The following is a 14942-nucleotide window of genomic DNA, read 5'->3' on the forward strand; positions in this document are numbered from 1 at the left end:
GGAGCTGATCTTTGGGACAGATCACAAGTCTGATCACTGGTTATTTTCATTTACTCCTCAGTTCAATTTTAAGAAAGGGACGTGTCCAGGTGAAATAGATGTTGTTATTACAGCACACAGGCTGCTTCTCTCTGCTGTTAAGTGAGCAGTAATTTGAAATGTCTGAATTGTTGGCAGGGGTCTGTGGTTTCATGTGGACGTGGCCATTATGCTCAGTCTCACAGCAGACAAACTGGGCCTGAGGGATGAGGCACGGAGCTGAACTGCGAGCTGACACGGCAGCGCCAAGGGTTGTGCCAACTGGCTAATTAATTCACGCTTTATTTGTGAGCAGGAAACAATGGGCAGCGATGTGCGGGGCCGGTATGGGGCGGCACACAGGGGGCCGCTTTGACTAAATGTTCGGCCTGCTGATGGCAGCCTCATTAATGCAGGGGTCCCGGCCAAGGAGCCGGAGCTCAACACCCGCCATCAATGGGGCCTGATGTCTGTTGCTGAATAGATGCCAGGGTAAGCAACCAAATATAAATGAAGACTCACAGGCTGACAGGAAATGCTAAGGCTGGACTCGACTGTCACACAGGTAAAGACAAATTACCTTTTGGTGCAGTGACATAAAGGTCGACCACAGGTCATAAACTTATTCATACTTTTATTAGGGCTGTCAAACGATTAAACTCTGAAATTCAGTAGTTAATACCTATTAAATGCATTTTGAATCACATGTTAAAATTACCATTATTTTTTATTGAAAAAAAATAATTTTGTTCCGCTTTTATTTTGAGCTGAGGGTACTTTACTTCCTGTTTAAATGCAAACCTGCTTTTATTTTGAAAGAAAATAAGGAAATTGAGGTTACGACATTGACTTAATCAAAAAAAGAAACTCCTTACGGGTTGAATAACATTAAAACAGTTTAAGTATTTTGTATATTTATCCATATTGTTTATGGAGGGTATATTGAGACCCCCTTCTTGGTAGCTGGTGACCCCCCTGGGGGTCCCGACCCCCTCTTTGGAAACCACTGACTGTGACTACAAGGAGACAGGACAAGAGGAGACACCACACAGATGTCATTGCAGTGACTTTGGCACGGAAGCCTAAAAGAACAAAACAGCATGCGATCAATGTGATAAAGACATAATAATGAATGGAGTCGAGGAGTCCTGAAGTCTGTGATGTGCCATCTTGTTCATATCTTGTAAAGCATGGATGAGTTTATGGAGAAGAAGATCTGTTGAGATTCTGCAGATGTATGGATGCTGACTGATTTTAAAACTCCTGCAGTCTCAGGCAGGCTTTAATCGATATTATTCTACAGTTCATAAAAGCGTTGACTTCTTCAACTTGTTTGCCATCAGTATTCATAAGAGACATTTCAAGCTTCTGAGATTCTCAGAAGTCACCTCGGTCAGCAACTGCTGATGTCAAACCTCACGTCCCTGTTTCTGTAAAAAGGGTGGTAAGTAGTTGTGAAGTGAGCTCCATCAGCTGTCCCAATGAATAAAACCTCTTTCACCATTTCATGGAGGTAAAATCTGCTGGATGAAACCAAGTTGTGAACGGAGCGAAGCAATGCAGCTTTAAATGGGACTTTAAATTTCAGGGTTTGGTTGTTTGAAGAGCTGCAGAGGCGCTAAGTGGGGTTCACTGCTTCCAAAGCAGGGGCGTGTCCACAGGGGTGGTCAGGGGTGGCATGGGCTCCCCCAGAAATCTGATTGGCCACCCGCGGTGTCACCCCAAAAACCCTAAATAATAATAATAATAACTTTATTTATATAGCACCTTTTAAAAACACAGGTTTACAAAGTGCTTTGACAAACAGCAAGAACAAAGCAAACTAAACCAAACACAGAAAAACATTAACAACAGTAAGAATATAACAGATGCAAAATACCAAAAATAATTAAATACAATTCAACAGAAAAGAACCCAAAGTGCACGATACACAACCAGACATATATAACCCGACCATCACAAGAACCATCATAAGAACCCAGGAAACACAAGAACCCAACAACACGAGCTGAGACCAAGAGGACCAAAGATTTAGAAAGATGTAAGAAACTAAGAGATAAAAGCAAATAAAAAGCAATAAGAAGGTAAGAGCAGTAAAAGAAATAAAAACAAGTGGTTAAAGGATCCAAAAACCCAAAACTATAATATTAATAAAAATAAAAATTAACTATAAATACGAAACATAAATAGACAAAGTAAGTAAGATAAGAAATTACCAAGTTAAAACACAAGAGGAGATTAAGATATGAGCATAAATACGAGATGAGACCATAAATAAATAAATAGTAAAACCAGTAAGAGAAGACATTAAGAAGACGACATCACATAAAAGCAAGTCTGTAAAAGTATGTTTTAAGAAGGGATTTAAAAGAATTGAGGGAATCTCACGCTTCAGGCCACCCCTCCATAAGTCAATGCCCCAGTTGTGCCACCCCAGTCACAAAAGTCTGGGCACGCCCCTGTTCCAAAGACACCAGAACAACTTTATTTTTTATTTTTTTAAAGGTCACATATTCTCCTCTTCTTCAACCAGTTTAAATAAGTCTCAGAGCTCCTAAAAACATGTGTGTGAAGTGTCTTGTTCTAAATCCACTCTGATCATGTATTTGATCATGTCTATAAACCCCTCTATTTCAGCCCTGCTCAGAACAGGCTGTTTCTGTGTCTGTACCTTTAAATGTAAATGAGCTGTGTCTGACCACGCCCCCTCTCTGGAAGGGCTTGGGTGGCTCGGGCTTTCTCGCTCCATGTTCTATTGTTTACGGTGAGAAGGCAGACTCAGAGGGCAGAACAAACACCTAGCTGTGGGAGTGTCACCCACCTGGAGGAGGGGTTACTGCCCTTTGTGATGTCATGAAGGGAAAATCTCCAAACGGCCTGTTTGAGCACACATTTTTTGAAAAGTGGAGCAGGCAAAAGACGGATGGATGGACTTTTCTCATCATTGGGGGGGTTTGTAGACATAATAGAGACACATATTGTCAAAGTGTATCATATGTGACCTTTAAGGAAAAGGTTCCTAACACGACTCATGCTGCCAACACTTTCTACTTTCATCAACTGTTTACATCAGAATCACAATACACACTTTGTCATGTATAAAACTGACTGAATGCATCCATCCATTCTTATTTAGGGAAAGCTACCAATGTATGTTTTTAAAAATGGAGGGACATAAATCCATCACTTTGCTTTATAATGAGAAATGTGGTGAGGAAATCTGCAGTGAGCATGAAACTGCGTACACTGTTATTTCTCTGCCACTGGCACTCGTGTAATGAGTTTTAAACTTAAGTTGTTAGACCCAGGCATGTAGCAAAGAAAGCAATGTCAATGTCTGGAAAGTGACCAATCCATTAAATGGGAAAAGGGATTATACATCGTTAACACAGCTCAGGCAGGCATTATGGGATACAAAAAAAAGAAACTCAGGATGAAGAGTTGAACAGAGCGGCTGTAAAACGTGTCATGAAATCGGTAAATTACTGTTTACAGCAGTTCCCCCCAACAGTGGAAACATCAACCTCTGGCTGTTCACATCTGTTTAAAGGCTCTGGCAGCTGTTGATCGTGTGTTTTAGTAAGCAAGTGTAGCTTATTAGCATTGCAACCTTACCCTAAAACTTGGATTAGTTGTGGATCTGAAAGCATCAAGGGAGGGTTAATGAGGATATGAGTGAAGTTTGTAGGCGGCTGCAAGCATATCATCCCTCAGATCTCCCGCTAAGCACGTTCCCAGGGAGCGAGCCGGGGAGAGAGGCCAGTCTGGCCATGCGTTAATTACCCCCGCTGCTAGCTAGCTAGCTGCAGCACAAGTGCACAGTCAGCAGGCACTAATTAGGCTTTCTTTTATTCAAACTACTGTTTTTATTGAACAAGGTTTAAGCAGCAGGGGGCAGGGGCTCACGCTGCTGCAAATTGCACTTTTCACACAAGAGCGGGAAATTAAAGTCGGAAGCTTTGGCGTCAAATTAGACATATGAATGTGGTTTCCCACATGATGCCACCTCCTTACATTTTTACAGATATTCCAGCAGAGCCTCCCATGCTGATAGACCTTCGGGGAAGTGAAAAATATTATAAGGAGAGATGGGTTCCTTTGATCTCAGTCGGGACTTAGATGTGAAAATCAGCTGAGTGGCCCAGCAGCGCTCACTGTTTGTTCTGCCTGAAAGAAGTGAGACCACGGGCCATTTTGTGGTACTTGAGACATCCTGTCTGGAGTGCGAGCCTTTTTTCTTTGTGACCCGCTGTCTCCCTGCGTACCTGAGCTACTCCTCCGACAGCCTTTATATTTCACAGCCATCATCTGTTAACAGTCGCTCCCTGATGATAAATAGAGCAGCTGCTCCGACCTCGCCTCTGACAGCAACCTGCGAGCTCGTAAGTTTAAATTACGCTCCCATGCACAGATTTCTCCTGCAGGCGAGGAGGCAGAGCGCGGCCAGCCTGGTGATCTGAAGCTCTGGGTGAAAACAGAGGGAGGGGAACGTGTCAAAGACAATATTCTGTAACGCAAGACGCAGCGTCAGAGTGCACTGAGCAGCTGTAGGGATGGTGCTCAAGGGTAGGAAAATGGGAACACAAATTGGAGCTAATTATGTAAACTCTCCATCTGAGCCTTTTTCCTTTCAGTGGGAACTTGTCAGCATATTGAATAAAGATTTCAAGTGACAACTAGTCTATGAATTTCACCTCCGAGCAGCCAGACTCATCTCTCATGGAGTTAAGCTGTCAAATGATCGTCCATGAGGGTAAACGATGGCGCTCTGCAGAGACAGCACTGTGTTACTTTAGGAGGTAGGGCTGGGCGACACGGAGGAAAAATCATATCTGGACACACGGGCAGTCAGCGTTAATGAGTTAATCACGATTAATGTCTGCTATTTTGTCCCTTCAGGCTCACCGTAGATAGTGGTCCTCAGTGTCTCCCTGCAGTCTCAGTGATGTAAAAGAAGGACACTGCTGCATCTTTGAATGTCTCATTTCACTTTAACAAACTCTCAGACAGCTCAGCTGACGAGTCCAAAGTAATATCCACCTTATGACATCACACATTGACCTTATGACATCACACATTGACCTATGTTACCATTCCTTTGAGCTGTTTGACCTCAGTTTGGGATCCCTAACCACTTCCTGTTTCTGTGCTTAACTTCATGTCCTAACCTTTCATCTACAGGAAGGGCCTTACTTTATTTCAAAATAAAAGCACACTGCAAGTATTATACTCTCAGCTTAGGACAGAACAAGAATTCAAAATAAAAGGACAACTATTTTTATTTTAAAATACAAAATAATTAAATTCCAAACAAGCGATTAATCACAATTAACTATTGAAATATTTGCAATTTGCTGTGATTACATTTTGAATCATTCTACAGCCCTACTCGATGTGTTTTTATGTAAAGTCAGCTCTGAGGCAAATCCACGTGAGCCACATTCAAAATGTCACACAGGCACTTTCATCATCAGCATGCTGCACAAGGTCAACATGACGAATAATATTAAAAGGGGACATATTATGAAATCCCCTTGTACAGTGTTTTTGAACATATATTTGTGTAGCCTGAGTGTCTACTGACCCATAACATGTAAAATAAACCCATCCAGTCCTTTGTTTGTGGTCTGCATAAGTCTAACAACACAGAGAAAAATGCTCTGTTTCAAATGTGCTCTCCTTGTGATGTCATAGTGGGATTCTGGTAAAAAGATCCCCTCCCCTCCCCTGATATCTCCACCCATGGACTCCAACCCCAGTCTAGAACAAAACTTTTGCGCAGGCTCATTGCATTTAAAGAGACACACACACCATAACGGAGCGTTCTGAGAGAGCTGGTTTATACAGGGTCACAAACCTCCTCTGGTGCTTGATTCATGTTATATTTTGACCAAAGCACAGCACAGATGCTTCATTTAGACCACAGGGGACTGTTTGAAAAGGTGGAGAAGGGGGATAATATGTCCTCTTTAAATAAAATGCTCCTAAAAAATGTTTCCTTTCTTGCACATGCAGGCATTTGTTTGAGTTTTATTCAGAGAGAGAGAGAGAGAGAGAGAGAGGTGGAGCGGGATGAAGAGGAACAGACGGAGAACTTAAAGCTATACGGAGGGCTCGTATTGGCCTCACAATAATGAACTGATGTATACAGTGGTTCTGGCTTTTCAACAGACATGCAGAAGAAGATCTACTGGGACTGGGGAGTAGGCAGCAAACCCACCTGAGACTGAACACTTTTTGTTTTTTTCCCTTTTCTTTTTCCTCACGGCACTTTGATAAAAATGATTCAGACCCAATGAAAAACAGCTCCACAGCTTTTGATGTAACAGCGCGTGTGTTAATGATACTTTGAAGAGCAGATGAAAAGGAAGACGCATTACGAGAGAATGACGAGCAGGAAAAAAAATAGATTGAAATGACAGCACTAAGACCGGCCGCGCTGTGAGGAGCACGCTCAATCACCAAAATGGATTACAGCGTCAGGCGGAAAAACAAATTGAACTCCAGTTGTGCCTCCTGCTCTGCTGTGTCTCCGTTTGTCACATAAAGGACGAGCAGAGAGACGCAGCGGCGGATGGCTGCACCGTGTCACAAGTCTGCCTGAGTGAGGCAACAGACGTTGGCACTTAGCAGACTCCCTCACGCTCGCTGATCTCCCGGGGGTTGGCTGATTACTGTGATTCTGAAATTACAGTCTTGATGAGCTGGAGCATTTCACAACAAGGAGGGGGAAAAAGTGTTGCAGAAATGGGTCAAGTCGAGGCTGAGTTTTTACTCCAAGAGAAACAGGAAGAAGGGAAAAGAGGCCGAGACGTCTTCTGAACAAATAAAGATGATCAGTTATAATCAATGTCTGGAAATCGTTGAATCTTTAGCACTTCTTGTTTGAAGGGGATAAAGATGCAGAGAGTCTGTGAGTGCACGTCTGACTGAGTGCAGGCATCACTAATCATTTCAAAAAGAGAAAGCACATTTGAATGTGTCTCACAGGACATCATTTACACTTTATTTAACTGTCACATTTTGCATCACTATTTGATCACTTTGAAAAATAAATTCCCTGAAAGTCGAAGCCTAAGTTACCGTGAACATTCTTCTGATCTGAGGATCAGAAAGAGGAAAACGTCACCTGCAGAACTCAAACCTGACCTTGACTTGGATCATTTTTAACTCAAACTGAAAAGGATTTTTAAGAGGATTCAGACGTTGAGGCACGACTGAAGGGGCTTTTCCGATAGGATGCTGCAGGCCCTGAGCCCTGCTGTTGAACCTCTTCATTGTCTATGTGCCGACACGACAGCTTCACTGAGTTGAGCGTACAACGTTGTGCATATTTCAACTTGGGCGCAACAATCAAGAGCCACCTCAGACAAATCACCAGACGTTCTATTGGAGTGATCGGCTGCCTGTTTGTCCTCATTCTCGTGATTCTTGGTGAAACTCTCCCCAACAGGCCGTCAAGTTGCTCGCCACTCATCGGTCATTCTAGATCGGCAGCTCCTGGACAAATCTAAACTCCCCTACAACCCACATCCTCCTCCTCCAAAAGAAGAACGGTCAGGGCTGTCTCCTGAATAGTGAACAGAGATGTTGTGCATCCAAAAAAACAGCAACTCTTCAGACTATCGTTTAGGTCGCATTGCAGCTTGCGTGAATGATGGACGCGATTTGCAGGCGTGGGCGCTCCCCCCTGCTCTGCACCCTTATAGCCTTCGACTGCATCCTTATCTGAAGGCCCCTCAATCTGCTGCTCACCGTGCTTTATTATACTGAGTTGTATCTCTAGTTATTCTGTCTGTATTTAAAACGAGTTCTAAGTACTCACTGTGTGGTTGGATGTTAGCTGTCGACAATCTCAGGACAGACATCACAGACCAGCGTGGTTTACATATTAGACCCTCGTCTCTATAGAAACGATCATCTCATGTACTTGTCTTACATTTATCGGCTCCTCTCTCCCTGATCAGATCCAGTTAGCTTCAGCTCTCGCTGCACTCTGCTGACTCTGACACTCCACTTGTGCTGCTGACCCTCACACAGAGCGCAGTCCAAGTTTGTCAGCAGTTGTGAAACTCAAACACATTGAATTAATTGAGCCAGCTCGGACAAGTCTGCCGTTAAACCTCGGCAGCAGACTGCATCTTTAATTTTCTCACGGTACGAGATCACCAGGGCAATCTGACCGTGTGACTCGTCGTGAAGAATCTAACACGTGAACGTGGCGACAAAGTGTTGAAGTGCACGGACGCCTCTACACTCGTTTAGCCGACAGATCTTTGTGGAGGAAGGGAGGGGGCTAGTTCACTGTTCATCAGCAAATTAATGGCGCAGTTCATCCTAATTTCCCTTGAAGACAGATCTGTAGTCCTGGAGCACTAAAATATTCTGCGTGTGTGTGTGTGTGTGCGTGTCGGGTTTTAACACAGAGCTGCCAGAGAACCAGGCCAGGGTTGGCATGGGCATCTGACGAGGGGCGGGCAGCAGGATTGTAACAGCTTGGTTTGCTGTGTGGGATGGTGGTGGTGGTGGTTAAAAGTGTGTGTGTGTGTGTGTGTCTGGAGATCCCTACTTACATTTCTGAAGTCCAGTGTTCATCTGCGTGTGGGGGAGAAGCTGGAGGGGGAGGTCACCTGGCCCTGGCAGACAGGCCAGCATTTCACACAGACACTAATGCAACATGGGACACACACTTCTCCTCACACTGCGGAGAGAGAGAGAGAAAGAGAGAGAGAGAGGGGAGGTCAGCAGTCAGACATAACTGCCAGGCAGCACATGGTGCGTGGTGATACAGAGGCTGGCTCCAGACTAATAGAACTCTGCGACTGATCCCCCGAGGCACAGGGCTGAGGGAGACATAGTTACCTTTCAATTAGAAAGCGATTCACACCTGGAGCATCAGGTAAGGTGACATTTGATGCCAATAACAACTTCAATTAAACATCAAACAGCTGAAGTAAAACGGGCAGACTGGGCCTGAGGGACTGGCTGCTTTAAATCGACTCGGCTTCCCTCGCCCTGCATGTTAGTGCAGCTAGTTGGACCCTGCTACCTCTCCGCCTCCACCCGACCATGGCGGGGGAAATTAATGACTCCTGTACGCGGGAAAGGGAACATACTCGAGAGGCCGTGCGCTGACACAAGTTAGTGAGTCTGTGATCGATACTGCAGTGCTCTCCACCTCAGAGACGCCTTTATTTTAGGGACGTTAAACAATGGAGCCAGCTCAGGATGTGGTGAAAAGAAATGAATAAACAGCGCTACAGCTCCAATAAAAGCCTGCCACTCTGCAATAACCTGACGTAATAGAGAGGGAGAAAACGTTAGCCATGCTCCGCTTGGCTCACTGCTGTAGTCAAAACACCACAGATGCTTGCTTAATCAGCACTGAAGAACAGTCAGAGAGCAAATTAAGTCTACAGAGTCCGTGCCCTCCCCGCTTTTTGTGGCGTGGCATCAGAAGAGGGAGGCAAGTGTGCGCAGACAAACGGCGTCTATGAGAGAGGCAATTACCCACAAAACAACCTTGGCGTGCCTGTCTGCCGCAGGGTGAAGGCTTAAAAGTGTCTTCCCCCCTGCAGGGAGAAGAGACAAGTGGAGGAAAGAGTGACAAAGCGGGAGAGAAAGGTGGAAAGAGAGAGAGAGGCGGGAGGTGGGTTTAAGGTGGTGGCGGGGGGGCTGAACTTGCTTTAAAAAGCAGGAGCTCAAAAAGGTCAGGATGACAGCTCATTTAAATCCTCCCAGCAAGAGTAGAAAAAACAAGCCTTAATGAAGCTGCCAGTCCTACCTGAGAGCTGCACCTTGGGGTGCTGCAGGGGCAGGGGGGAGACAAGGGAGCGAAGGGTAAAGCAGGGTGGAGACAGGTGGGTGGCAGCACTGCCACAGATCGACAGATCTGAGGGTTTTGGGGGGGGGGGGGGGGGGGGGGGGATTTATGCGCTAGATGCTGCGTCACCCTTCCTGATACCCGGCCTCCCACTCCTCTCATCCCCCCCACCCCCCTCGCATTTCTGATTTACAGCCCGGACCGCCATATGGCAGCAATCCCTGCCCTCGATTCAGCGTGTCACCATGCATTAACTTTAATTGGCCTGATATGTTATTCTTTTCCCTCGGCCTTGGAAGGATTTTAGGTACATGGCAGCTCCTTGATGTCAGCAGGCAGCATTTCCAGCTCCCTCTCATTTATTGGGGTGCCAAGATTTCACACAAAGATAACAGCAATCTCTTTGACAACAGGCAGGTTCGGGGTGGATGAAAACCAAATATCAAATATAACTCTGTCTTTGCTCGGCGTTTCAAAAGCAAAACAGTGGCAAGAGAGTGAAAGGAGGAGGGGGGGGGGGGGGGGGGAACTCCAGCATAAACTGTCAGTTCAGTTGTTAAAAAAGCACACACACATCAACGCACTACAGGCAAAAAAAAACAGCCAACAGGCCATCAGCCCACCCCCTTCCTGCCTCCCCCACAGCGCCCCTGAATGTCAGAAAGCTGTGCAGTGGGGAGTGCTGCAGCAAAGGTCAGCCTATGGTAATGCCCCAGCTGACACTCTGCTTTGCAGAGCCGAGCAGGAGGAGATGAAACCCAACAGACAGAAAGCCTGACGTCTACTGACTCGCCTATCAGCGCCGCTGCCACCTCAACTTCAAATGTACAACACACGCCAAACACTGGCTCCTATTTACAAAGGCAGCACCCCCCACCACCACCACCCCAACACAGAGGCTTTTTCAACACACTATTTGTATGAGGATGACTACACCTGATAGAGTCGATTCAGATGGGGACGGAGCCCGCTGAAGTTGGAGGTACTGCTCCTCAGGTGGTAACCAGCACGTGACTGATTGGCTGCTGGATTCTGCAGAGTCCTGATTGACCTCTGACCACCATGCAGGGGGTTCAGTCCAGTCTGGACCAGGGCTCGACTCTTGACACATGCAACCACTTGGCATGGGAAATTTTAGATGTGGGATAACATTGTTAGAAACTGAGGTGACAGAGTGACGTGCAAAAATGACATCGCCTGTTCGGCACGTTTGTCACAGTTTCTTTGATCAGTTTCTTTGATAGGAGAGTGGAGAGAGCGGGAAAATAGGTAGAGAGAGAGAGATGTGGGAATGACATGTGGAAATTGGAGCCACAGGTCAGACTTGAACGGGGACTACAGCATGCGCACACGGGGCGAGACCGCTAGGCCATCATCCCTCCACATATCGATCATCTTGAATCCAAACTCATTCCACATTGCAGTCTCCTGATTCATAGAAGTCTTTGGGATATTGTTCTGCTCTAAACTGAACGCTTAGTACCGCATTTATAAAACATGTTTTGATGACGTGTACGTCTCAGATGGCCTCTCAGTCTCCGCCATGTCTGTCCCGACGGGAACACAGGTCACACACACACACAGACAGGCTGACGGAAGCTGCAGCTTAACATTGTTTATATCTGTTCATTGAGCTCAGGCGCTGTGAAAAAACACTCCAATAGGACAGGAAAGCCTAAAAATCTTTTATATATCACACCCACATTTCAGCAAATTCCACGATACTCTGCATTTTACAGTTGCTATAATTTTCATTCCCTGTTCTCATAGGGCCCCAGTGAATACTGAAACATTTACTGGTATTGGACCATCTCTGGTTTATTACGAATGTTCATATCGATGTGATGATGATGACTTATTTTCAGTCCTTATCAACTATTCAAGCGATAGGTGTCCAGCTCTTAGCCTCCTTTGTGACACAGACACAGCCCCTCCTGTCCAGGGTGGAAACAGAGCTGTGTCTGTGGAGTCCGCTGAGCCAGCTGGGCCGGCCTGTGGAGCCGGGATTGGCTTGGTGGAGTTTAGCCAGGCGTCTCACACTATCAGCCCCGTGCAGGCAGACACCACGGGGTTCTCAGAGTATTGGGGGGGGGGGGGGTGACTCGGCAAGTCTCCACCAGCTACTTATAGAAGCGTAATAAAAGTGTGTGAATAACTGCGCGGCTTTCATTATAGACAAATAAAAGGCGAGCGGACAAAAGCCGGGCTTGAGAGAGTGATGCACACGGCTTGTGTCATGTGTCGAATAGCTCCCATAAAAGCTGACCTATATTTTCTTTCTTTTCCTCACTGGGACCTGGAGGAAGACAAATCCATGACAAAGTTTCAAAATAAAGTGCATAGAAGAAAAGGAGGAACAGTAAAGACTGATGTTGTTTAGAGAGATTCGACCAGCTGACTGAATCGATGTCAGATCTTTCCCTCGAAATTCTCCTTGTCCACTATTAACAACATATGTAATAGTGCTTTCAGACTTGCAGAAAACTCCTGAATAACTCCTGATATTTCCATGCTGAGCGTCATGTGTGAACACAAACAGCTGAATGTTTCTCCTCCAGCCTCCTCGTATTTATTCTGCAGAAAGTCAGAGTGAGCTGATGTGAGAACGCAGCAGGATATAATCAGGAGAATTCACCTGGAGCGAGTGGGAGGGGGTGGTGACGTTTATGGTGAGATTCCCCCCCCCCCACCCGCCCCCCCTCCCATCTGATAGAGATAGTCTCCCACTGTGAGGTGCATGTGTGAACAACCAGGTCAGGAGAGTTTTCAGAGCAGTCCTCCTGAAATGATCTCGATGTTTTCAGGAGTGCATGTGTGAAAACAGCTTCAGAAACTCAGGAAGTGCATCAGGTCGACTTTATAGGACGTCGTATATTAAGACATCAAGCAGCAGGAGTTCAAACAGGAGAGGGAGGATGGTGCACCCAAAATAAACTCATTAGAAGGAGACGCATGCAACAATATTAGAGGAGGAAAACAAAGAGGAATAAAAACAGGTGAGAAAGTATGTTTGGCTGCTGGTTGAATATTACAAGCTTCTCTCTACCAATTAAAAGCAAAGGCAATTAGGAGAACCAAGTCACCATGTTGTACACTTCTTGTGCTAACGGCTGCAGGAGAGGAGGAGCAGAGAAAAAGGCAGGCTGCTGTTATTTTAATTGCATGTTTACCCCCAGGTTATGGGTCTGAAATAGAGCCAAGAAAAAAATGTTGCAGAAAGAAATTCAATGCAACTTCAGTGTGTTGATTCTCTCAGGGACAGAGAGAGTGAAATTACTTTTCTTTGCAAGCTGCGTCTCTGAATAGACGGTAAAGAAAGGAATAGGAGCAGGAAGAAGAGGAGGGCTTTTTACCCTTGAATGCAAAGGCAGAGTGTTCTGAGAAAAGGGGGGGAAAGCCTTCAGCACGTTGTGGAGAAATGACACATCAGTGTGGCCTTCATTAGCCCGTCAGACTTCACAAACAACAAAAGGTGGAGAAAGATTTGTCTTGCTTGCAGGGCCAGCGGCTTGTTAGGCTATGACAGGCGCACACAATGGATCCTGATGACTCCAGCACAACCCGGGGCGTTCAGGACGGGCTGTTTGCTCCTCCAGTCAGCGGAGACCCCTCGTCCACCCGGACTGTTATCTCACACCAGGAGAAAAAAACAGCGAAAGATTGGGAGACGGCAATGATAATGAGCAGGGAGGAAAGAAAGGGGGAGACAACCCGTCTAAACCCAACTCGCACACAAATTTGAGAGTGTGTAAAATAGTGGCTTCCAAGTTGTGAGTTGTGTCAGGATGAAACTGTCAAACAAGTAAAGAGCTGCAGCAGTGTGGGAGAGAGGAAGACAGCTACTTCTGAGGTAGGGAGGGAGGGGCCTGTGAACCAACCGGGAAGCTGCATGAACGCTCCGTAAGTCACTGATGAAAAAGTGACAGATCCCCGAGGTGATGTGGTGGATACGGAGCGGAGAGAGACAGCATGCCCCCGGAATAATGCACAGTCCACAGCCAGATCGGCTCAATCTTTGCATACGTGTCAGATACGGGGAGCTGATTTCACAGTGAGAAGAACACAGGCACCCAGAGGAGCTGTGAACCAAAGCCTGACCAGTATATATTATTGGTTTAGCGACGTTATCGGCAAACCAGCGGGCAAATCACAGACATATTGGAATCAGCATTTATGTTTTCAGAAATGGACAAATATCGACAGCAGAAGAGAGCGCCCGCGGTGATTTAAATATACCGTCGTTACATATTTGCACAATCTGAATCCATACTTCAAACACGACTTTAAATAATGTTTCATGAGGCTGAAGAGGTCGTGTACGTGTTTCTTATCTCTCATCAATGTTGTGTAGTAACAAAGGAAAAGGAACGACTGAACTTCATTATTCCAGAAAATCTCAGTGAAATATAAAGGTGACCTATTCTGCTGATCCCCATTTTAAAAATCACATAAAGTGTAACAATGCTGGATGTCCAAACTGAATGTGGGCCAAGTTTCAGTTCATGAGGTAAATGTATGTTGGAGTAATCCCAGGATGAGTCTGCAGAGGGCGCTACACAGCTTGTTCTGTAAATCACATCCTAGAATTTCACCAGATGGCTTCAAGCCTCCACGTAAGCCTCCACGTAAGCCACTCTTACATAGACTCTCTTCTCCCAGCACTGGAGAGCAGCCCTCCCCTGGCAGCCCTGCAGCGTTCTGCTCCCCCAGGAAGGCTTCCAGAGAGCTGGCCAATCAGAAGAGAGTAGGCACGTGAGGAGGGAGGTCTTAAAGAGACAGCAGCTGATACGAACAGTTTCAGGCAGAGGCTGAAATGAGGGTGTTTACTGACGCCAGTATCAGATAAATACGATCATGTAAAGCTGCTCCAAAGGTTTCACAGGCTGACGACATGAAAGGTGAAGACTAGGAGGATATGGGAGCTCTAAAGTTGTCTGGAAAATATACATAGAAATGGTCTATTTTTCATTCTAGCTCCAAAAAGCTCAATATTTGCTGCCATTTCTGAAATAAGTGATTTTTATTCCGTCTCAAATCGGTCAATGTGTTAAAAAGACGTATCAGTCAAGCTCTTGTGTGGATCAGGAAACTCAGGAAGGAA

The 14942-nt window shown here is 45.7% G+C and overlaps 1 protein-coding gene across 2 annotated transcripts in view; it reads right to left on the reverse strand.

Annotated features, from left to right (window-relative positions):
- The window catches only part of fam222ba (family with sequence similarity 222 member Ba), a 41799-nt gene that overhangs the window by 5168 nt on the left and 21689 nt on the right, over window positions 1-14942 (reverse strand). For both annotated transcript variants that reach the window (XM_020649942.3, XM_065963168.1), the window contains one exon: window positions 8592-8719. In XM_020649942.3, coding sequence (XP_020505598.1) covers window positions 8592-8673 — 82 coding nt within the window. In that variant the 5' untranslated portion in view covers window positions 8674-8719. The remainder of the gene's footprint in view (window positions 1-8591; window positions 8720-14942) is intronic.

Source organism: Labrus bergylta, chromosome 14 (genome assembly GCF_963930695.1).
Source record: "Labrus bergylta chromosome 14, fLabBer1.1, whole genome shotgun sequence".
NCBI classification, from domain to species: domain Eukaryota; kingdom Metazoa; phylum Chordata; class Actinopteri; order Labriformes; family Labridae; genus Labrus; species Labrus bergylta.